Source organism: Astyanax mexicanus, chromosome 7 (assembly GCF_023375975.1).
Source record: "Astyanax mexicanus isolate ESR-SI-001 chromosome 7, AstMex3_surface, whole genome shotgun sequence".
Taxonomy (NCBI): Eukaryota; Metazoa; Chordata; class Actinopteri; order Characiformes; family Acestrorhamphidae; genus Astyanax; species Astyanax mexicanus.
Window position 1 is genome coordinate 2538450 of NC_064414.1, and position 25699 is coordinate 2564148.

At 38.5% G+C, this 25699-nt stretch overlaps 1 protein-coding gene across 2 annotated transcripts; it reads left to right on the forward strand.

The window, feature by feature from the left end:
- Nucleotides 1–973: 973 nt before the first annotated feature.
- Nucleotides 974–24251, forward strand: mypn (myopalladin). 2 transcript variants are annotated; one of them, XM_022685219.2, is made up of 21 exons: nt 974–1100; nt 4351–5202; nt 8186–8361; nt 8449–8494; nt 8637–9009; nt 9473–9544; nt 9796–9937; nt 11419–11535; nt 11834–11938; nt 12360–12528; nt 12632–14587; nt 15247–15388; nt 16147–16224; nt 18525–18746; nt 19538–19687; nt 19779–19855; nt 21925–22054; nt 22142–22349; nt 23145–23310; nt 23550–23683; nt 24035–24251. In XM_022685219.2, the coding sequence occupies exons 2-21, from the start codon at nt 4355–4357 to the stop codon at nt 24190–24192; spliced, it is 5469 nt and encodes a 1822-aa protein (XP_022540940.2). In that variant the 5' UTR covers nt 974–1100; nt 4351–4354; the 3' UTR covers nt 24193–24251. The 2 variants fall into 2 exon arrangements, with proteins under 2 accessions (XP_022540940.2, XP_022540941.2); XM_022685220.2 differs by lacking the exon at nt 16147–16224.
- The last annotated feature ends 1448 nt before the right edge of the window (nt 24252–25699 follow it).

Below are 25699 nucleotides of genomic sequence, written 5' to 3' on the forward strand. Positions count from 1 at the left end.
TCTGCAGCACCATGATGGTTGTGCATCTGAATGGGACGAAAAAGGGATGAAAAATATAAAAACAGAGTTGAATTGTATATTTGAACGTTTGAGGCATACACTGTGTATATCTTTTTTCAATCTCTGGTTTGGGGCAGTTTGATGACTGCTGGATAAAGGTGAGACTGGAAGTAACAAAAGTAATAAAAAAAATACATTTCCAAATAAATGAGTGCTTTATGGGGGTCTGCTCTGAAATAATGCATCTGATAAAAATAATAATAATAATAATAATAATAAATGTTTGATCCTATGGGACAAAATGGATGAAAATGAGTTAAACTGAACAGCCTGGGGTTGGAACCCTGTCAATATCTCAATAATTGTTAGATGAGATTCACACCAGAAACAAATATGTAAAGAAGAATATACATTTTCTAATAAGAGTAATAAAACTGTCTAAAAAATGATTATAAGAAAAAGACCAATTGATACTTTTGTCAGTGTGGGCAGTGTGCCAAGTCCTGCTGGAAAATGAAATCCGCATCTCCATAAAAGTTGTTTTCAGCAGAGGGAAGAAGCATGAAGTGCTGTAAGATTTTGTGGGAAAACAAAACTGCACTGACTTGATAATAAAACACAGTGGATCAACACCAGCAGATGACATGCCTCTCCACATGACATCATCTTAATATATATATAATATTCTAATTTTCTGAGACACTGATTTTCATTGGCTGTAAGCTGTAATTATCAACAATAAAGGAATAAACGCTTAAAATATGTCACTCTGTGTGTTTAATACATCTATATAATATATGAGTTTTACATTTTGAACTGAATTACTAAAATAAAGTAACTTTTCAATGATAATCATATTTTTTTTTTTAAAATGCACAAGTAGTTTACATTTCCTCCACCAATGAGGAACACTGTTCCTCTGGCACATTGTCCAAACCCCCCTCCCTCAAAATAACCCGTCCCGGCCCGGCTCTGACAAACGCTTCTACTTTTACTAATGACGGAGCTGCCCTTCTCCCCGCAGCCCTGACACAGGACCCAAGGTTAACTCCACCGGACAGAAGTTCTAGCACAGGCCCGTGGACCCTGTTTCAGATCAGGTAATTTGTGGAGAACTGGAGTTATAGATTTGTGTGAGAGTTATAGAGAGAGCGGAGTTAAGTGAATGATATATATATATATATATATATATATATATATATATATATATATATATATATATATGAGCTGATTATTGTTTTATTTTTTAGTTTTATATTTAGAGTTTCTGTGGAGTTGGTTATCTATAAGCTGTGGTTGATTCTGATGTTGAATAATCATCCCCCCCTGTTGCATACAGTAAATTATATACAACTTATATACATATATACATTAGTATATATTGTTCAGTGGTTTGTTTCAGTGTAGTGTTGAGTTTATGAGTTTCTGTGTGTTAAGCCAGACTGTCTGCTGTCTGATTATGATGGTATGCTTTTATTTTTCATGATTTTAAAGAGAAAAATAGCTCTATTCCATAATTAGCGGTGACAGTGGGGGGCTCGGGGGGCTGTGTGGAGGGTTGGCAGCAGCTGCAGCAGCAGGTCTGAGAAAGGGCATTACCCCCCTCCATTAATTGCACTTATTTGAGTGTCAGTGCCATCTGCACCCCTATCCCGTTTCGGTGTTCAGTAACAGGCTGGCACTGCGCAGAGCGCTCCACAGTCTGAGCTCTGAGTAAACCAAATAATTTCAGACTGACGTTTTACACCTTTATACATTCTATTTCCATAGCACAGGCAGAAATATAAACAGTGCATATACAGATCTGGAATAAAAAAAAATAAGAGACCACATTTATAAATGATGAGTTTCTTTGATTTTACCAAATTGAAAACCTCTGGAATATAATCAAGAGGAAGATGGATGATCACAAACCATCAAACTAAGCTGACCTGCTTAAATTTTGCACCAGGAGTAAAGCAGCATAAAGTTATCCAAAAGCAGTGTGTAAGACTGGTGGAGGAGAACATGATGCCAAGATGCATGAAAAAAAAACTGTGATTAAAAACCAGGATTATTCCACTAAATATTGATTTCTGAACTCTTAAAACTTCATGAATATGAACTTGTTTTCTTTGCATTATTTGAGGTCTGAAATCTCTGCATATTTTTTGTTATTTCAGCCATTTCTCATTTTCTGTAAATAAATGCTCTAAATGAGAATATTTTTATTTGGTATTTGGGAGAAATGTTGTCTGTAGTTTATAGAATAAAACAACAATGTTCATTTTACTTAAACATAAACCTATAAATAGCAAAATCAGAGAAACTGATTCAGAAACTGAAGCGCTCTCTTCATTTTTCCCAGAGCTGTAGATTAAACTCTTTAGTTCAGAAAAAGTGCAGGAGGTCCAATAGTAGGTGTGTGTACATCATATACACTCCCCTCAAAAAAGTATTGTAAGGTGTAAAGTGAGGCCATTACCAAACACATTAACAAATTGCACTAATATAATTATATTCTAGAGGTTTTCTATTCTTTTCTATTCTATTCTATTATTCTATTATTTTGTTACCCAGGTGTGTCCAGATAGATTGATAAATAGCGCTGGATGCTTATTCTCAGTTTATGCTCAGATTTTGGTTTATCTGTGCAGACTGTGCATTTATAGTGGAGTAACATACAAATAACATAAAAAATAGAGAGCTATGAAAGTCTATGGGTGAAAAAACAACCCATTTTGAAACTAGTAGATAATGAAAAATCAATCAGAGCCATAAGAGCACAAATATTCTCAGTGCAGTATAGCCATTTTTAATGTCCAGAAGAAGAAAGTCGTCACTGGTGTAGTAAGTAACAGATGCTACTTAATACACCAACAAGTGCACCAACAAGTGTTAGTGACATCAGCAAAAACGTTCAGAGGGCAGGACCAGGTAGGACAATCTACTATTAGCAATTGGGAGAAATTGATTCAGAAACTGAAGTGGTCTCTTAATTTTTTTCAGAGCTGTATATAAAAAAATCTAAATGAAATGACCATAAAACAATTTTACCAATGGAAAAATAAGTAAAATGTATAATAAAGAACTACGTATTTTAAAACACAACATGACCATGGATGGCATAATTAAATATATTTTTTAACTGGATGCTGAAAAACCTAAAGAACCATTAAAGTAAATGATGGTGTTTTTAAAGTGTGTTTTGGTAGTGCAGATTGAACACCTGCTCATGGGCTGACAGCAGATCTTCTTCAGGTTCTGACTTGGTGTTTAGGCTCGCGATGTGTCGTGAGCACATGAGCGGCTGTTAGAAAAGGAAACCTCCTCTTTATCCCTGTCCTCCCCCCCACCCCCCCTCAAAGGATGGACCCACTGGTTCTGTGAGATTCCCCTCCGGCATGCTAAATTTATCCTGTGTGTAAAGTGAGCCTCTGTGGCTCCAGTCCATCTTCTGAGCCTGCATTTACTCTGGTACTGGGGTGACTGGGATATTGACAGTGGCTTCCTGCCACCCAGCAGTACAGGATGGGTGTAACGTGGGGATGTCAGTGGGTGCAGGTGAGGAGGAGTTAATAAACAGAAACAGAAAAAGAAAAAGAAAAAAGTTGAGCATAAATTCCTGAAACAGGAAAAAACAGAGGTACAACACTCTTCATACTCCTCAAAAGTATAATATTGGTCTTTACAGGGTCAGATTTGTTCCCTCTGAAGTACTAAGTGTTTCATAACAGCAATAAGTACAGATTTGTACCATCTAACCTGCAGCCAAAAGGTACATTCAGTTTCAATTTCCCCCTCTATATTGCTATTCCTATTTTTCAGTAAATCAAGTGTAGTTCAAACAGCAAAGCAATGGTATAAAACACACTATAACCACTATCTTTACTGAGCTCTGACCATGAGCATTGTTGTTTTATTCTATAAACTACGGACAACATTTCTCCTGAATTCCAAATAAAAATATTGTCATTTAGAGCATTTATTTGCAGACAATGAGAAATGGCTGAAATAACAAAATAGATGCAGAGCTTTCAGACCTCAAATAATGCAGAGAGTTAAGAGTTCAGAAATCAATATTTGGTGGAATAACCCTGGTTTTTAATCACAGTTTTCATGCATCTTGGCCTCATGTTTTCCTCCACCAGTCTTACACACTGCTTTTGGATAACTTTATGCTGCTTTACTTCTGGTGCAAAAATTCAAGCAGTTCAGCTTGGTGGTTTGATTTAGCTTGTGATCATCCATCTTCCTCTTGATTATATTCCAGAGGTTTTCAATTTGCTAAAATCAAATGAACTCATTTTGATCTCTTATTTTTTCCAGAGCTGTTCATGTCCTCATACTAAACTGTCGCTCTGTTTCCAGCATCATGCAGGACAATCAGACGTCGCTATCGCAGTTCTTACGGGAGAGTTACTTATCGGATTCCCAACACAGACATCACTGCCCGAGTTCTGACAGTACTCATCCCATACTGTACGGCACTCTGAAAGGAAAATCAGAGGATGAGCCTCAGTTCCCGGATCTCTCTGCGTTCCTGAGTCAGGACGAGCTGAATAAGAGTGTGGACCTCGCACAAAGATCTTTTGGTCATGAACCTCAGGAGGATGGGCCCGACGCCTCGTACACCACCCCCATCATCAGCACCGCTCAGGAGAACGTGGAGGTCACACCTGAGAGGCAGGTTCTCCAATCTGAGAACAAGATCAGGAATATCAGGACTCAGAGAGAACCCGTTCCAAAACCCGCCAAGAACGCTTCATACGGCACTGAGGTTCAGTCCAAAAAGGAGTTCCTCAACAAGGCAGCGGACTTCATAGAGGAGCTGTCCTCCCTCTTCAAAGCCAACAGTTCCAAACGTATTCGGCCCCGGTCGTGTAAAGCCCATCGGAACCGGCACCAGAACAAACATCAGTACGATGCCGCCTCATTCCTCCACGACCCAGAGGAACGAGAGAGACCGGCTCTGAACAGCGTACCTCTGGAGTTCCACTCCCCAAGCCCGGTACCAGAGGAAGTATATAACACAGAACCGGAGGGGGCGGAGCCTGTATTTGAGATCAAGTGTGAAACGTCCGTCTCGACAGAGCCTGAACTCTCAGAGCCGGTGTACGAACCCCCACGATTCATCCAAAAACTCAAAAGCAGAGAAGTCCCAGCAGGAAGCAAGGTCCAGCTGGACTGTATCGTCAGAGGATTTCCAGCACCAGAAGTTCGGTGAGTTTGCAGAGATCCATCACCTGCAGAAAACATCCTGTTAAAATCTGCTGAAATACAAATAAAGCTAGATTATGTTAAAACTGTTTAATGAAAAATTAAACCTTCTGGTTGGGGTTGGTGATGGAGAAGGGGTATGTGTGGTTGGTGTTGGTGATGGAGAAGGGGTATGTGTGGTTGGGGTTGGTGATGGAGAAGGGGTATGTGTGATTGGGGTTGGTGATGAGAAAGGGTATGTGTGGTTGGTGTTGGTGATGGAGAAGGGGTATGTGTGGTTGGGGTTGGTGATGGAGAAGGGGAATATGTGTGATTGAGATTGAAGATGGAGGAGGAATATGTGTGGTTGGGGTTGGTGATGGAGAAAGGGTATGTGTGGTTGGGGTTGGTGATGAGAAAGGGTATGTGTGGTTGGTGTTGGTGATGGAGAAGGGGAATATGTGTGATTGAGATTGAAGATGGAGGAGGAATATGTGTGGTTGGGGTTGGTGATGGAGAAAGGGTATGTGTGGTTGGGGTTGGTGATGAGAAAGGGTATGTGTGGTTGGTGTTGGTGATGGAGAAGGGGTATGTGTGGTTGGGGTTGGTAATGGAGAAGGGGAATATGTGTGATTGAGATTGAAGATGGAGGAGGAATATGTGTGGTTGGGGTTGGTGATGGAGAAAGGGAATGTACACCCATAATAATAATGTACACTCATCCATTGCACTGGACGCAATGAGAGTAGGGCAGAGAATCAGTAGATTAAATTGTAATTTCCAAAGGTGTGCTACAAATACATGTTTTTGGGTCTTATCATCCACACAAACCTATAAAAAAATATTTAATCAAACCTCCAGTTTAAAGATATTTTTTAAATGTAAAATGTAGAAGTAAAGAGCAAAATACTTCAGATGACTTCCTGCTCTAACAGGTTAACATGAAACCACACTGTGGAGGCGGGGTCGAGTGGGTCATGTGACGAGATACAGACACAAACAGCTGCTATAACGTGTGTGTTTAACACTGTCACCAGAATATCATTCTAATGCAAATTTACTGAATATCTTTAAAATTCTGGAGAACGGGACAGAGAATCAAAACTAGTCTTTTGATCCAGTGTGAGTAATAAATTAGTGAGAAAATCAGTGTGTCTGTGTGATGTAGTTAATTCAGTTCAGTCATTATGTTTGAATTATTGCATTTTTTATCTGTTAATGTTTTATTTCAGGTTATAAATGTATTATTACAACTATTATAATGTATTTACTATACATTTCTATTACATATTGCAGTGCGGTAATAATTATGTCTGAGATGGCTGTGCTGCTGAATGTTAATGTATGAGCTGCCATGCTATATTTATCTATCTATATGTGTGTGGGTGTGGGTGTGTGTGTGTGTGTGTATGTTTTGCTACCTTTGTGAGGACCAAATGGATGGCCCCCACCAAAATAGCAAAACTAACATGTGTGTGTATGTGTTTATACTGTAAGCTTTGTTTAGCTTGTGTGTGTGTGTGCGTGTGCGTGTGGCTGGGAGGGGGGAGGTTATGGGCTAAATCTGTTTGGAGCATAGACCCAGCTGAAGTTTCTGGTGGGGAGGGGTGGTCAGAGTAAGACAGACGGTCAGTGAGGAAGTTAACTCTATGCTATTGAATTATCTAATAATAAGTTTTCCAGGATTGAAAAAAAGGATATTTCTATTTTTTTCCCAGAAGGTGAGTTCATGTAATTTCCATTATGCTGAACAAACAAAGCCCAACTATGTGATAATTACGAAATTCTGAAGTAAGATGAACGGATCTTGTCGTTGCTGTTTGGTATTAATTTGAGCGAACATATTTTAAAATATAAATACGACATTTCTGACAGCGTTACTGTGAACTCCATACTGGTTCTGGAAATTTGATGTTGTGTAGCACAGGTTTCACCAGATATTGGAAATGTTCCTTTTAGATTTTGATCCGTTTCACAGTTTCTGAATATTATATTCTGCAAAATCCCAAAGGTTAGAATCCAGTGACTGGGAAGAACTAGCACTAAAGAACACTATACTGACTGATACTGGTTCTGCTGTGGGAGATGGTTCATAATTATGTTGCACGTAGTCGTTAGAAGATAGTAAACTGTGGGCATGAAGTGTATTTTTATTTCTCCAGCTTTCAGCTGTTCACTGCTGATGGGATTGTGTCGACTGCAGCCTCAGCTTTCTGTTCTTGGCAGACAGAACCGATGTAGAACCTGATGTAGATCTGTTGATGTAGCTTCGCCACCTCAGGGTTGTGTCTGTCTGAGTTATTCATCTATGAACTGTGTTAGAGTTAGAGGACGCAGCTGCTGAGAATCAGTGGGGCGGGGGTGGTGGGCAGAGAGGATGTGCACTGTATGTTACTGTAGGCTTAGTGGTTGACATGTTCGCCTCTCAGTGTTGGGGTCTTGGGTTCAAGCCCAATTTATACTTCTTTGTCAAACCAACGGCATAGCTTACGGGTATCCAACTAAAGTGCGCTACGCAGCTGAGCGTGTTTATACTTCTGTGTGCGCATATCAGCGGTTCTGCATCGCTCTGCAGTTTAAACTGTGAATGTGTGAATGACTTGTAAGCATCCTTGGGTGCCTAAAAGGCAAAAAGTCACAGTATATAACTGTAATTGTAAGTGCAGTAATTTTAGAGTGTAAAAGAACCATTACTGGATATATGTTTGTGTGTGTGTTTTTGTTTTTCACTTGTCAGCTCAGCTATAAGGTTAATTGCAGGATGAAATATGTCGTTATAAGGTTTTTATTTGTATGTTTAGGCAGCATTGTTTTTTTTTACAGGATTTATATTAAGAATTAAAAATAAAACAAAAAGAGATTTTATTTCCTTTTTGCTTAAATCAGTCCTGTGAAAATACTTGTGTGTATTTTAAAAGAAACATGAGAACAAAAAAAAGGATAAATATAAATAGAAAACACCATTTAAAGCTGTTAATTGTTCATAATTCATGCTGGTTTCTTTCAGGTGGTTCTGTGAAGGCAAAGAGCTGGAGAACAGCCCTGATATTCAGATAATCAATAACAGTGATCGGCACTCGCTGATCATTACAGAGGCGTTTGAGGAAGACACCGGGCGCTACTCCTGCTTCGCCTCCAACTTTTGTGGCACAGACTCGACATCAGCGGAAATTTATATTGAGGGTAAGTAATATTTATAAAATTAGGGAGCAATAAAATTAAATAAAAAAAAGAGAAAAATCGAATCAACCTTCCATCGATTTTCTGTAGGAGCCTCGTCATCTGATTCAGATGGAGAGCAGCATTTTGAAGCACAGTGAGTTTTCATATTGTTTCTGTCGCTCAAAAACATCCAATTACTTTCTCTTTACTAATTTTCCCCACTCTTAACTTGAGTGCAGGTCAGTATAAATCACTTCTCATAAAAATATTTAATCCAGATTCTTTTATTCCCTTAGAACCAACAAACGGGCTCCACGTCCCGCTGTGACCCAACTCCCAGAAGTTCCAGAAGTCCCAGAGTTCCCCACTTCACCCCCTAGCACTGAAGACTCTTTACTATCTCAGAGTTTCAACCAATCAGCTTTACCTGAGACCTTCTCACCTCCACCCGAACCTCCAACTTCTCCGCCTGCAGCTGATGGAGTAGATCCTCAACCTCCTCCAGTGAACGGTTCCAGCGCACCCGTCGAAGAACCGTTACCTGAACCAACAGCGACATCTCATCAGATGATTCCCACAGTACCCAGTGTACAGTCGGTTGATACCTCAGCAACACCTGATCTTATTCAGGAAACATCAGATTTTCCAGTAAATGCCAGTTTTACTGAGGTAGGATCAAAGCTTCCACATCAGTGCTGTTATTGATAATTATACTACAGTTAGTTACAAACCTGCAATGTGATTGGCTGAGAGGCGTTTTATGAGTGCCGTTATCAGCTGGTAATGCACTGTAACCGAAGCTCTCCATGTACAAACCAAACAGCGCAGCTAAAAACAGAGCAGCAATGGAATGGAGTGTTTTTATAACCAAACAGATCCTATTTTCTCCTCCTCTTTAACTCAAAATCTTTCAATAAACAGCAATAATGGAACTGTATTAATGCTTAAATATGTTGCGGGACGATTTAAAAATATACGTAAGGGAACGAAGACCTCCAAGAGGCTTATTGATCTTCTCATGACACAACTTTGCAAAGAAAAACTACCGTTAAAAACTTTATTGTAAAAAAGTCTCAAATAAAACATTATTGTTATTCTCTGTTAACAATATAATTAATAATTATGTTTTCAGAATCAAAATTTCAACGGATACCCACAAGGTTTAGATGGAAGGCCGATAATGGCTGCACCTGTTTTTACAAAGGTATAGTATGTGAAATGTACTCACTCATTTACCAAATTTTAGTGTAAAAATATTGCCTTTAAAGTACTTTGGCAGTCCTATGCAATGCAATGAATTTAACAATAGTACCTAAATAAATGTCTTATTATTGCTGACTTGCCTTGTAACCCAGCCTAAACCAATAGCTTGCTATTATTATTATTATTAGCATAATTTGTCACAATAACATGAGAATTATTAGCATTAAGAACTTTTTGATCGTTTTTATTTAGAGTCTTCAGGACCTCGTTGCTTCAGAAGGTCAGCTGGTGGTTCTGGAGTGCCGTGTTAAGGGAGTACCTTCACCCAGAGTAGACTGGTACAGGGAAGGGATGCTCATAGACGACTCCCCCGACTTCAGGATCCTACAAAAGAGTATGTCCAATTTTAATATGCGTTTTTTTCTTATGCATGCACAGTGTCCCCCCACAAATACTGAGCTAGATGAGAGCCTAAGTTATTTTGGGATGTTGATGGAGGGAAGTGAGTTTAAAGACCTCCCACCCCCATCGCTGTAGATGGATCTTCGGCGAAGGATAAGATCAAACATCGTGCCAAGCTTTCAGACCGGCAGCAGATGCACATGATTAATACTTCGCACTTTATTGCTCCTCTGCGCCCCCCAATGAAACGGAAGCGTTCGTCCTCCCTGGAAACGTCATGCTTTTGCCCTGTTAAATTCTAAATTGAGGACATGAGCAGTCAGTCGGGATGTTTTCGTAGCTGCAGCTGGCAGCTCCATGGGTTCTCTTAATGCTGTCAACTGCAGTTCTGCCACCGAGCCTGTTGTTTGAAGGGTCTTTTGAAGGCTGTTTTTTGAAGCTAGCCTGTTTAGCCTTGCTAATGGCTAGCTACCTATCAGCCTGGCATGAACACTGCCCGTCCTTTTTCTCAAGGATGTGGTTTTGCCATTCGTGAAACAAATTCAACATGATGCATGTGCAGTCTGTCTGGGAATCGTCTATGCCAGGGGGGCCTTGGCACAACCAAGGTTGCCAGCTCAGGTGAAAGTTCTCGGACAAGAAACCCAATGCATCGTCCAAATTTTGAGCAAATAAATCAGTCTATTCACTCGGTATGTTCTTGCATGTCTGGCTGAGGACACTTTTAATCACTTTGATAAGAACATCTTACTCTTTCTATACTAGTTAGCTAGTTAACACAACTTTTTTATCGGACCAAAAACCTTCCAACAACTTAACTGTTTCATTAGTCAAGTACAGCAATGACCTCACATTGGTGAGTTGTTTTCCCCCGTGCGTTGTTTGAAGGGTCTTTTAAAGGCTTTTTTTTTAAGCCAAGTCTCCCAGCTAGCCTGTTTAGCCTTGCTAATGGCTAGCTACCTATCAGCCTGACGAATATCACATGGCATTCAAGGGTTGACCACCTGAGCTGGCTCTGTCACCAGCTCAGGTGCTCGACCCTAGAATGCCACGTGACGTTCGTCAAGAAAGTTCTTGGGTGAGAAACCCAGTGCATTGTCCAAATTTTGAGCAAATTTTTCAGTTCTTCCGTTCATTCTTTATACTTTTGGTCTTCATCAGAAGCACTCATGTCAGGTTTGCTCTTGGGGTTTGTTCTGAAGCTCTACCTCAGGTAGAATTAAATGGGTGGCCATTTTTTTTTAGCTCTGTTTTTTAGCTTTAGCCCTGTGCTATCCAAAACTCTTAAGCACCTGCTCATTATTTGCTTCTGGAACAAGGGTATTATAAACTGTTTGTTCTGCTTTTGTTGGAGTAAATGTTTTCTATTTTTCTACAAGATTGTGAAACATTTTAACTAGTGGTTAATTATGTAAATAATGTAAACACCAATAATGCTTTTTTTTAAATTCTCTTGTTTGTTTGTTGTTTTAGAGAATATCTGCACTCTGGTTATTGCTGAAGTTTTCACTGAAGACTCTGGAATGTTTACCTGCACAGCCAGCAATAAATACGGCACGGTGTCGAGTGTTGCTCTGTTAACAGTGAATGGTAATATTTCAGCTATTATAATTGCAAACACAGCCTGATTTCACAGTCAGCATGAGATAGATCTAACCTTGGAAACACATTTTGTATTATTTAATTTAAGATATTTAATCAAAGATTGTGAAGAGCATTGGGTTATTGGGTTATTCTTATGATGCTGCATGATTTAAAATCATTATTTTCCTTGTAAGATTGAATTTATAAACAGCACTACTTTGGGAGGACATTGTACAGCTTTGAAAAATAAGTTAATAATATTATTAAGATTTTTTAAGATTTAAGTTATGATGTTCTCCTACAGGCAATGGTGAAAACAGCAACAGTAAACAAATCTTGAGCAGTTCGACAGCGGATCCCTGTGACCACAAGACCCTGGAACCAGAAATCCTCACAACACCTTCTAAATGTAAGCTGCAGGCTTGTCTTAACTATATAAAAATGTATAAACATGGTATTATAAAGTAAAGTATGTATTGAAAAGTATTGCCTCAAATCTATAATGACTAGTTTTCAAAGGTTTTCATTTTTTCTTTAATTAAGAATGTTTTGGTGCGCTTAACAATTATTTAATTCAGGTGATTAAAGAGCTTATAGAGCTTTAAGAGCCTATGCTGAACACCCGTATCTCCCATCCATCAGACGGCACTGCACGAAGAACCATTCACAAATGGCCCTTAAAACTTCACTGTACAAAAAAAAATCTTTATTTGTTTCATGTCCAGAAGTGGCATTGTCTTCTTTGGGCTTGGACGCATAAGAGATGGACCAACACACAGTGGAGGCGTGTATTATGATGAGATTTTTGATCTCTATTATGTTCCTCCCAGATCCTTTAACTTCCTGTCTGAAGTCTACATCAAAGAAATCTCTAGAAAAGCACAGAGATTCACAGTCCGGCTCTCGAGTGGGTCTCAGAGTTACCTTTAAACTTCCAGAGGACGAGGAGAAATCCAACTCCAGTAAAGACCCTCCTCCAGTGCTGGCTAAACCCAAACTGTGAGTATTGTTTCCATTAATCGAACAGGAAATGCACCTGCTAAATAAAATTCTTTAAAACATTCTAAATTTACTCTAAAAAATATATATTTTTTTTAAAAAGGAATCCACTGCAACTTCAAATTCTACACAAGCAAGTTCTTCTGGAGCAGCAGCAGGACAGCGTTCCTCAAAGCCTCGAGCTTTCACCACCAAACCAAGAACATCCTGATCAGGACAACACCCCCATTTACACTCCTCCACCACTAACACAAACACATCCACCCCTGATCACTACTCTCCCAGTGCAGCAGATAAACCCCCCAATCGCTCCCTTTACCAGCTCTGTTCCTGCCCTGCTGATGACTGATCGTATTCCCCTGGACGAGGAAAGTCTGCCCCCTGCAGTCTTCTTTAACAAACCGTCCACCAACCATGTTCCAGCCCCCCCCACAACTCAACCCAATCTGCCTCCTAATCCACAGTTTAACCCCGTCCCTGTGAATTTCGCTCTGCCTCCACAAATTCCACAGATGATTCCATGTCCTGCTGGCCTAATGCCCATACCTAACATGGAGACAATTCAAGCAACGCCTCCAATCCGATTAGCTTCATTATCTCCACTGTCTCCACTGTCCCCAGTGTCTCCACTGTCTCCAGTGTCTCCACTGTCTCCTGTCTCACAGTTAAATGTGATGTCGACCCTCAGCACAACAGTGCCAAACACAGGCCCACCTACAACTTCACATCAACTAAATATGGCTTCAGCGATCAACATGACAGTCAACATGAACGCAGTGCCACCAGTTTATTCCTCGCCTACATCCCTGATGAACATCAATCCTACATCTCTGCTGAACATCAATCCTGCAGCACCAATGAACGTTAATCCTGCAGCGTCACTAAACATGAACCCTGCAGCGCCAATGAACATCACTCCTGCAATGCCGTTGAACATCAATCCTGCAATGCCGTTGAACATTACTCCTGCAGTGTCGATGAACATCACTCCTACAATGCCGATGAACATTAATCCTGTAGCACCTGTAAACATCACTCCTACAGAGACGCTGAATATCAGTTCTGCAGCGCCAATAAACATTAAACCTGCAGCGCCGATGAACATCAATCCTACATCCCAGTTAAACATCACTTCTACAGTGCCAATGAATATGACTTCTACAGCGCCGCTTAACATCAATCCTGCAGCGCCGATGAACATCACTCCTAAGGCTCCATTTAACACCAATCCTGCAGTGCCAATGAACATCACTTCTACAGCACCACTGAACTTCAATCCTACATCCACGCCAAACATTACTTCTACAGCGCCAGTGAACATCACTTCTAAAGTGCCGATGAACATTATTCCTACAGCACCACTAAATATCAATCCTACCACTCAGATCAAACCTGTGGCCATCACTTCGGTGGACACACCTTCTTCCACACTGTTATTAAATTCTCACAGTACTTCAGTGAATCAGCATAACCTGGAACTGAAACTGGTTCAAAGCACAAATTCTCAAAGTTCAACCAGTGCGCTACTGAACATTACTTCCTCTGCTTTACTAGAAAACACACCTGTATCTCTTCTGAATGCTCCTCCTATACCCATCAATCAGACAATCAGCATCACTTCAGTCTCAAGCGTCAACTCTTCACAAACGTTCAGCTACACTCGACCCAAGGAGTTCATCGCTGCCCAGAGTCTCTCACCCATCAGGAGTCCTTCACCACCTCCGTCCCCTGCCCCACCAAAATTACCCAGCACCACCAGGGATCATGTTTCACCCAGCAATCACTTCACTTCCTCACCTCGAGTTTTCCCGACGAGACTTCTGGAATCTCCTAACAGTCCTCCGTACGTCGCATCACTGCCTTTGGTTCCTCCTGCTCTGGTGAATCCGGTGTTTGTGTTACGATCTCAGTCTCCATCACAGGCCTCCTCTCCAACCTCGAGCGGCTCCACCTCCAGCCCCATCCAGGACCCCGTAGCTTTCCTCAGCTCGGTTCTGCCTTCGTTACCAACAGGTCGTCCAACCAATGCCATGGGACTCCCCATGAGAGCTCCTCCCAGGTAAGCCCCATTATCATTACTAGCCTCCAGTATCATTATTTGTTCCTGTATCCTGTATACTGTATACCTGACACTGACATAAAAAAAATCATTGAGTCGGAGGCACTGCGTGGTCCAGCGGCCTAAAGTGCTGCCACTATAAGCGGGAGGTCGCAGGTTCGAACCCCAGTTAATTTAGCTTTGCCATCAAGCTGCTGGCGCTCAGAGGGAGCATAATTGGCCCTGCTCCCTCCGGGTGGGTAGATGGCGCTCTCTCCCCACATCACTCCTAGGGTGATGTTCGCAGCACAGGGCGTCTGTGAGCTGATGTATCAGAACCGAGTCGCTGCGCTTTCCTCCGAGCGCGCTGGCTACTCAAGCGGTGGCTGACTTTACATGTATCGGAGGAAGCATGTGTTAGTCCTCACCCTCCTGGTGTGTTGGGACATCACTAGTGGTAATTGGTAATTGGGTAATTGGCAGTGTAAATTGTGTAAAAATTGTGTAAAAATTCTTTTAACAACATTATACACAGATAAAATATGATTAAAATGCTTCCTAGATATGCTCTGTAGTCCTTTACTGGACTTTATCTTTGTACTGGTAAATTCTCCAGATTAACTGTTCATCGTGGTTCTTCCCATTTACTGAATTTAACTGAATTTGTTGATTGTGTTCAGGCCTCAAACCACACTGAGGAAAAGTCACAGAAGTTCTTGGTCCAGATCAGAAGAAGAAATCTACGACAGTCGAGAGAATCTCGTACATGAGGTTGAGAAAAAACTGCAAAGTAACAACGAAATCTTTCGTCATGGACAACAGGTAAATAATATTCTAACATTCTGTTTTCCAACATATAAAATATATAGCTATATATTAAAATTATATATATTTGATTAATATATAAATATATAAATATATAAATTGAATATATATATGATTGTAAAGAAGGTCATTATTACCTCTGGCAGTTGTTTCTATTTCTAAACTATTTTAACATCAATGTTTTAATCTGATTAATCAATTAATCAATCAATCAAATGTATTCATGTAACACCTTTCAGACTATATAGCTCATTGAGAAGACAACTGAAACAGAACAAACTATTCAAACTAAATAGACAAAGGACATATAGTAAAATAATAAATATAATTATATGGATCGCTATTTTAATGGTGCAGCTACCCGGACGTGTCCAACGCTGATCTGCTCTTTGATGCTGTTTATTGTTGATGTAAACATTTGCATAGCTGCCCGCTAGCACGCACTATGTGTGTGTGCACTGCTGTTTGTCCATGTGTGTGTGATAAATGGGGTGTACGCACGTTGGGGACGTGACGTGCTTGTGTTGACAATTTACTGCCAAGATAGCAATGAACGCCTGACTGCTGCCGTCACGATAATTATTTTGTAACTTCAAGACCTGTTTAATCTATATTAACCATAAAAAATGAAATATTTAAAATGTGTCTACATCATATCTGAGTGTTTGTCACAGTAATAATAATAATAATAATAATAATAATAATAATAACAACTGTTTATATTCATCATCATCATTCATCCCTATTCTTCATAGAATCTGGATTTTGGGTGGGAAGCAAGCAGATCGCTTGGACCAAACATTCCAACTGCAACTATCATTAACTATGACGAGGTACAGAGGATTTCTGCTGGTTCTGCTGCGCTCAGTAGATTATTACTAAACGGCTTCTGTTAATCAAACTCCAGCTTTTCAACCGTAGTAAATAAATATTTTAACTAATATAATGCTTCAGCGTTTTCAGCTAATGGAATTTGCATGCATTATCAAGATGAAAAATCAATATTAAATATTAATTACAGCAACTATATTATGTTCAATGTTTTTGATGCATTTAACCATATAACCATATAGCTTAAAAAAGAGTGATTGATGTAGATAATAAGAATGATTCTGGCGTGATTCAGAAAGTGTTTTCATATTTTAAAACAGAAAGACCTACATGGTATGTCCAAACTACATGTTGGAAATAACTATCTAATGAATGCAGTCAGTCACTTTTGAAAAGTTTTACAAATGTGCAACTGCACACACACAGCTTGTCTAATCTCTGTAGAGAAGTACTCTCTGTAGCAGATAATCATTAAGCTATTGGCACCATAGTTAATGCCAAGTGAGGGCTAGAGGAAGTTGTGTTTAATAATTTTGGGATGAGTTGGGGATGGGGTGGGATGGTGATTATCCAACTTTCTGACCTCCTTATTCACCTCATTATTCACCTCATTATTCACCTCATTATTCACCTCATTATTCACCTCATTATTCACCTCATTATTCAGCCCATTATTCACCTCTTGTTGCTTAATGGAGTCCAGTCTTTACAGCAATGCTTCAAAATGGTATAGTATAAAAAACATTATTAATTAAATTCAGTTACTCCTGTTTTGACTTTAATCTACTTTACGCCAAGTTAAAAAAAATAAACGTTTTTTTTTAAACTATAACTGAATACATATGGAGGTGCTAGGTTGGTCTGGGCAGGATGTTTTTTCCAGGTCAGGAAAGGGGAGGAGTCCTGAGGTTTTTCCTGGTCTTTTTATATAGAGAGCTCCCCCGGTGGCCAGCTTCAGGACTGCACACAAGAAACCCAACAGCACAAGCAAAATGCAACCAATGGTCGTAACACTCCTGGGAGAGATTTTGTAAAACAAGCTTTCAGGGGGTGTATGCTGCCTTTAAGACCTCAATATTGTCCATGAACATCCATAAATCACTTAAACAAGACGATGCAAAACCACATGCTGCATATATTACATATTACAAGGGCATGACTACAGAAGAAGAGGATAAGAAGACTGGACTGGCCTACCTGCAGTTCTGATCTGTCTCCAGTAAAGAATGTGTGGATAATTTTTGACCATTAAATATATTAAATATTTTGGATATTAAATATTGTTGCATCCAGAAAAAAAGTGTGGGATTGCAATGTAATTTGGAAGGAAGATTAAAATGACCAGGAACAATAAATGATTATAAGTTTAGACTGCTATGGGCAATATTTATTGATCTACACATACAGAAGTAGTGTGTAATGCATGTGTAATGCATGTGTAACACATGTGTAACGCATGCAACATGCCGGACGTCTCAGCATGGAGTTGTAGAGGTTCCTAATGGTGTTCTGCAATAATAGATCCCATGCAGATTCTATACTCTCACACAGTTTCTGCTGTTTTTGGAGTAGAGGTGGAGGTTTAAGACCTGCATGTGTGATGCGTTAAAACAAACTGTTGATCTGATTCAGTCTGCATCATTCAGACGTCTGCCAATGGTGCTGGCACTAACAAAATAACTGAACAGAATGGAGGATATCACTACTTGCTGCAATCGTGGCTGTTGGGTCACTGTTTTAATGAAAATAAAATTTTGTTTGGATTAAAGTGTTCGGTGCCTTTTGCTAAATACTGTATATTATGTATGGGATGGAAAGAGGATCACAGACTGCCTTGGTTTGTGGAGCGTTTTAGCAGGAGCTAAAAGTTTTAAAACACAATAAAAAATCTGCTTAGTTATTTTATTCTCGATTTTCATATCTGCCATTGATTTTGTTGGATATACTCTTTCACATTATATCTATTGTTAGAGTTTAGAGATATTGTATACTGAATCTTTTTCGACTTTAATAATTTCTGTGTATTTATGTGGAAAATGTTTTTTTATAATATAAAGTATAAAAGAAAAACTCAAACAAAGTAAAAAAAAATCCAATTCTATAGGAATTCAGTATCAGTGGGAAAGTAAAGATGCTTTTAAATTTATTGAACTAAAACAATTTAAATTTATATTAGTTTTGTTAAATATGACTACTATCAGGTCACTGAAATTTTGAATAAAAATCATAGTTTATAGACTGAAGCATTGAGCACACTTGAGCACATTTTTGTTAACGTATTATATTTTTGTATTATATTCAGGAATACAAAGTCTCTAACTTTGAACAGAGGCTGATGAGTGAGATTGAGTTCCGGCTGGAGAGAACGCCGGTGGAGGAATCGGACGATGAGGTTCAGCACGATGAGATTCCCACGGGCAGGTGTATCGCACCGCTGTTCGAGAAGAAGCTTAAGAATTTCAAAGCTGTTGAGGGAATTCCTGTTACTTTTACCTGTAAAGTGGTTGGAATTCCTGTACCAAAGGTAGGCAGATCTAAAACTTCACTAAACCTGAGTGTGAACAGAATGCACTAAAATATTGTTATTACTATATTGATTCAGTACACTGATTGTGATTTTGCTCAGTGATCATCTGCAGGTCAGAAGATTAGTTTTTTTTTAATCTATAAACCTGTTTTATCTTTACTGATAAAAAAAAAAACTTTATTACCAAATGTACTTGAAAATGATGAGTTTCTTTGATTTTCCCAAATTGAAAACCTCTGGAATATAATTAAAAGGAAGATGGATGATCACAAACCACCAAACCAAACTGAACTGCTTGAATTTTTGCACCAGGAGTGAAGCAGCATAAAGTTATCCAAAAGCAGTGTGTAAGACTGGTGGAGGAGGAGAACATGATGCCAAGATGCATGAAAACTGTGAATTAAAAACCAGGATTATTCCACCAAATATTGATTTCTGAACTGTTAAAACTTTATGAATTTGAACTTTTTGTTTTCTTTGCATTATTTAAGGTCTGAAAGCTCTGCATCTTTTTTGTTATTTCAGCCATTTCTCATTTTCTGCAAATAAATGCTTTAAATGACGATATTTTTATTATGAATTTGGGGGAAATGTTGTCTGTAGTTTATAGAATTAAACAATAATGTTCATTTTGCTCAAATATATACCTAAAAATAGCAAAATCAGAGAAACTCATTCAGATTTTTTTCCAGAGCTGTATATTGTGTATACTGTATGCTGTTTTAATCCAGTGAAAGCTTTAACTGTTAGCAGATAATGTAAATTAATTTTTTTTTACTTTTTTTCAGGTTTACTGGTTTAAGGATGGAAAACAGATCTTAAAGAAAAACGTTCACTACAGGAGAATAAGAGAGGGTGATGGAACGTGTTCTTTACACATAAACTCTGTTACTAATGATGATGACGGCAATTATACGGTTATGGCAGCGAACCCACAGGTAACAACTTTATCCCACTTTGATCATTTGTATCTGAACATTACCTACAACGTCAAAGCCTAATCTGTATATTAAAACTGTGTGTTTTTAGGGAAGAATGAGCTGTTCAGGTCATTTGATCGTGCAGTCCGGTCCAATGCGGAACAGATCTGTGGTTCAGTCTCAGAGGTGAGATTATTTTTAACTAGCTTTCATTTACTTTTAATCATGTGAGCAGATATACTGAATATCAGAGGTGTGAAGCAATGAATAGAGTAATTATTTTTTACATTTTCACACAATTATCTGAACTTTCTACTCCTTACATTTGAATAAAAATAACCTTTACTTCTATTTACTCATTTCAGCTCGTTTTTATTATGGTTTTCATCGTTCAATAAAACCCCTATCCAGATAAATCTCTCCTCCATCCAGATAGAGTGAATCTGATTGTGATTGGATGTAGAGAAGTATAAACATATACCATTCTGACTCCCTATTGGTTTATACTGTGATCAATCACATCTCCAGACAAACTCCAGCCCAATTTATCTTCTTATATATATATTTAAATTCTACTGTATATAAAATACATTCATTTACAATCAGTATATATGCAGCTGAAACACTAAGGAACAGCCTGGTGCAAAATCCCAAATTATATTATCAACATTAACATTTTAATATTTTAACATTATAGTCATTATGGCTTTTAGAAAAATGCATTTTGGGTTTTTTTGGGGGAGGGGGAGTAGTGCACTATAGGACTATGGGCGTGGCCTAAGCTTTTGTTCTTAATCATAGACTGTATATAGCTGGACAGAGCATCGTCTCTTAAAAGTGAAGCCACCACAGGTCGGGCGCCCCCTGCTGTTCGGCTGCAGAAAGCTGTGTAACTCCACCCATCCCCATACGTTTCAATGGCAAAACAGACAACATTCAATCACGTTTTTTTCTAATATACTGTAATTCTACCTCCATTATTTAAATGCAGCAGCTAGTGTAACCTCTGCTTATATTGTCAATTTTTTATATCCCCACAGAATTCGGTTTTTAAAACGTTATTCAGCTCTATTCAAAAAAGGTGTGGTTATTGTAAAAGGGCTGGTTATGGGCGGGACCAATAACAGACCGTCAGCTCCGCTCCGCTCCGCTCTGCAGTCTGTGACCGCGAGGCAGCCCTCGGGGGCGGGGTTATTCAAATGAGTAGGCTGTCTCTCCACAGTCTTTCTCCCTCCTCTGGTCTCTACTGCGCAGAATCAGGTGGCAGGATCGCCAACATGGCGGAAGATTTTGGCTTCATTTTCATTGAATGAATGGGAACGGAGACACGGCGTCCATCTTTTTTACAGTCTCTGTTCTTAATGGCTTTATTTTTTTCCCCTTACATTACTTTTACTTTTATACTTTAAGTAGTTTTAAAACCAGTAATTTTTACTTAAAGAGTAACAAGCTTGAGTTGATACTCGAGATCAACTTCTATAAAAGTATTTTTATTTTAAACCCTAGTATCTATACTGTATTCTACCTGAGTAATGAATGTGAATACGTTTGAAATTTTGCTGAATATTAATGATTGTGATATATAGTATGTAGATCACATCTGATATTTGGTTAAAATCTGTAAAAATCTACTTAAAGGAGAACCTGGTGTAAGATAAACTTTGGTTGTATTAAAACTTGTTAAAGAATACTAACTTTTGCTGAATAGTCCACCTCCGCTCTCCACAGCTTTCTGAGATCCAGTAATTTTTTTATATTTTCTCGAAACATGTTTTAGAATGGATGATATGGGGCATATTTTGCCCCTTCAGATAAATCGCTTTTTACATTGATATCCAGTAGCTCAGAGTAGCTCCACACCTTAAATCCACACCTTGCTAGAATCCAGAGAGCCCTGACATTTAAAACGAGGCATTAAAAACTTTAAAAGTGCAGAAGAAAGCTTATAAAAATATATATAGTATACAACCTGTAATGTATCCTAATTTCTGGGTGCAAACATCTTTTCCTTTACCTTAACATGGCAACGCCTGGAGATTAGGTTACATTAGGTTATTCTAAAGCATGTTTGGAGAAACTGTAAAAAAATAACTGGATCTTAGAAAGCTGTGGGAGAGCAGAGGTGTGCTATTCAATAAAGGTTAATACTCTTTATCATGTTTTACTACACCAAAAGTCAATTTTACACCAGAGTTCTCCTTTAATACTAAACGATTTAATGTATAATTCCCACGTTTCTCCTGTCTGCCTCTCAGGGTGAGGACCAGGGTGAGACAGGTGGAGGAGGGAGAACCTTGTGAAGAAAGATTTTTCCGCCCACACTTCCTGCAGGCCCCCGGGGACATGGTGTCTCACGAGGGCCGGCTCTGTAGGTTAGACTGTAAGGTACATTAATTACGCAGTGCTGATATGAACACGTGCAGTTTTCAGATGAATTTAAGATTCTCACAGAACTGTTTTATTTAATCTCAGGTAAGCGGACTCCCCCATCCGGAAATGATGTGGCTGGTGAACGGAAAACCAATACGTCCGGATCTGACTCACCGGATGCTGGTCAGAGAAAACGGGGTTCACTCTCTAGTTATTGATCCTCTGTCGAAAGACGACGCTGGAACGTATACATGTATCGCCTCCAATAAAGCCGGGCAGAGTTCTATCTGCCTCACGCTCAGCGTTGTCGGTAAGAATTAAATCACCTTGATTCGCGTGCGTCAAAAAATACTATAATAATACACAATAATCCACAAAAACAAGGAAATAAATCAGTTAAAAAAACATTTTCACGCTTCTACTGGATGCTAGTAAAGGTTAATTGTTGAAAAACATCAATGAACACAGTGAATTTAAAAAAAAAAATTGGTATTTTGCATAAAAAAGTGTAGCATTTTTACCTCTTAGTACGCATGTGACCTTTGGGGTGACTACACTTTTTTAATAATTGTATTTCTATTTCTACACAGTAACTTACTCTTACAGCCTTCAACATTGAAATCAGGCTATAGTTAACTATTATATAACACATATATACAGTATATATACCCCAAGAGAAGCAGCAGCAGCCTGTGGGGAATGACTACACAGTGACAGTAAGTGAGAGGTGGGAAGACACGCCCAATATGCAAATAGCATGACCAACATCAGGTGAAAACCCCTGAATAATTGCTCAGTAGACCCTGTTCAACTGGGGAGTCAAACTGAGCATGTGCAGTGTGCTGTAAAGTGCACAGAAGTTGGCTCGTCATCAACTATTGTTCAACTTTTTTACAAAAAAACATAATAATAATAGTTGAATTAATATAGTAATTATTTTGCTTTAGTTTCCCATACAGTTCAATATTTCTTGTTCAGATGATTTAAAAATCACATTACGCAAAACAAATATAAGTTTTGTTTTTTTTACAGTATGTGAATTATTCAGTTAATACCATATATTGCACCATATATAAACACTGTTTTTTTTTTTACTGTTTTTCAGAGAAAGAGGTGAAACAAGCTCCATATTTTGTGGAAAAGTTGCAGAATTCCGGAATCACAGAGGGAACGCCAGTCCGGCTGGAATGTCGGGTAGTCGGCATGCCCCCACCTGTGTTTTTCTGGAAGAAAGATAATGAAACTCTGTCTGAGACGACAGAGAGATTCAGGTGAGTCTCTAAAACTCTAAAAACTGAAATAAAACCACTATTTAATAGAGAACACTACAGTGTACAGTATATACACACTGTACCTATGAATATGACATGACTTTAAATAATAACCGGCCCTCAAGGGAGATGTTTAAAAAACATATTTTTGATTTTTTTTTATATTGCAAATTTTTTATTTATGAAAAATTCTTGTATACGTTAAATTTTTACTCTTGCTTATAATTTTTTTAATCTAGTTTGCACCAAGACACAACAGGATACGGATGCCTTCTTATTCAGCCAACCAGGAAAGAGGATGCTGGCTGGTACACGGTGTCTGCAAAAAATGATAGTGGTATCATTTCATGCACAGCCAGACTAGATATTTATGGTGGGTGAATGTTTCTTTTTTTTCATTGTAGATTTTAATGTTAATGTTATTCAATAATTCATACCTGTCAGAATTATTCAGAAATGTTCAAACTTCAGTTCAGTGTGTGTAATATACTTTTATTATATAAAAATGGTCTTATGTAACTGTGAATCAGAAATATTAACACTTATTTACAACAGTAATAAACATTATTAATGGATTAAGTGATGTCTCAAGTATTAATTGACATTAGTTAAGACATTTTTAAACATTCTTAAATCTTAATGGTTAAGAATGTTGTAAATAATAAAAATATCTGCAAAGCAATTTGCAATGGTTCGGATTTCATCCAGTTTTTTCTTTCTGTAGCTCAGTGGCATCAACAGGTCCATCCACCCATCAGGAAACCATCACTTACTGGAAGTCACTTTGCTGCACTAACTGGAGATTTTAATAATAAACCAGTTTATCCTGCGATATTCAACACTTCTCAAGGAGAATCTACTCAAGAGAGCGAGGAGCTCTGAAAACCACCTGCTTACAATAATCATAAATCATGTCATAAATTTAAAAAAATCACCTGAGAGCATCTGATATATTTATTTTTATTTTTTTCAGAAGATGTTGTTTAGCATTTGGGTGCCTGTGGTCTAATCTGCTGTATTATTTTACGGACAGAACTGTCTCTAAAACTGCATGTTTTCACCTTAAACTGGCGAACAGAAACAATAATGTTTTTACAATAACATTAAAACTCTGAATTCTGAGAACTTAAGGAGCAGGATGTTCATTTAGCTTCTGCTTTAAGACACTTAGGCTACGTTCACATTACCTGTTATAAGCCGCATTGCTCAAATCAGATTTTTTGCTCAGATCTTGACGGTTCACATTCACTGTAAATGTAAGTGATCTGTATCTGTGTGTAATGTGAACGAAGCTGTTCCTGAAACACCGTCTCACATGCGCCTCACATTAATACCTGTATGAACGTCTCCTTCTTCACCAACAATCAAAAAAAAAAAACTCATATTAGAGAGAGGAGAGACTCGTAGCTTTATAAAGGGAAATGTTAGCAGCTCATATGTGGAGCATCTTTTGCTGGAGTGGAGAAACAGGAAGCAGCTGGTCTGAAGTTCATGCTCAGGTCGAGGAGGTGAAAAAAGGCCAGGCGGTTTGCTTTTGCTGTTTTTTTTCCGCAGCTATAGCTGCACAGCTACACCAATAGATGTAGTGTGGGTACGAGAAAGAAGCACGTAGCGCTAATGCTATTGCTAATACGGATACGACCACATATTAAAGTGACTTAAATCTGATTTGAAAAAATCTGATTTGCCACGTTCACACAGCCATGAAAAAAACAGATCTGAGCAACATTGAGCAAAAAAAAAAAACAGATTTGAGTCACTTCAGCCTGGTAATGTGAACGTAGCCTGAGTGATATGACTGATTTGCAGTGGGGGGGGGGGGGGGGGGGGCACTAGTAAAACATCTATTAATATAAAAATGCTTTAAAGCACATTACACTTCATTCACACAGTATGATTTTAGAACACAGGCAGCCATTGCTCTTTTGTTTATGGCTTTGGGATATATGTATGTATTTATATGTGTGTTTTCTGTGTAAAACAGATTTTGATCAGCTTTTTTGAGTTTGAGATTTTTTTGTTATGTACAAATATGGTGAAATTATTAATAATATGGATTTTATTGATTTTCAAAACTTTAAAATGAAGAAATAAATAGAACTAAAATTTCTGTATGTGTGTGTGGCTGACCTCAAAAATGAGGTGGAAAATCATGGATTGTAGCAATGCAAATTAATTAATAAAATTTTATTTTTAAAGCAAACTTTATACATTCATTTAATGTTGTCACTGTCACACTGATCTTTTTTCATGTTTTTACATAACGTGAATCTAAATGTTATTCTTGTATCAAATTTATATCATTATATCAAAGGAGGTCAGTAAATTAAATGGCGGTTGGGTTAAATGCCAGCAAATTGTGGAATCCGATCCAAGGTGCAAAAGACTT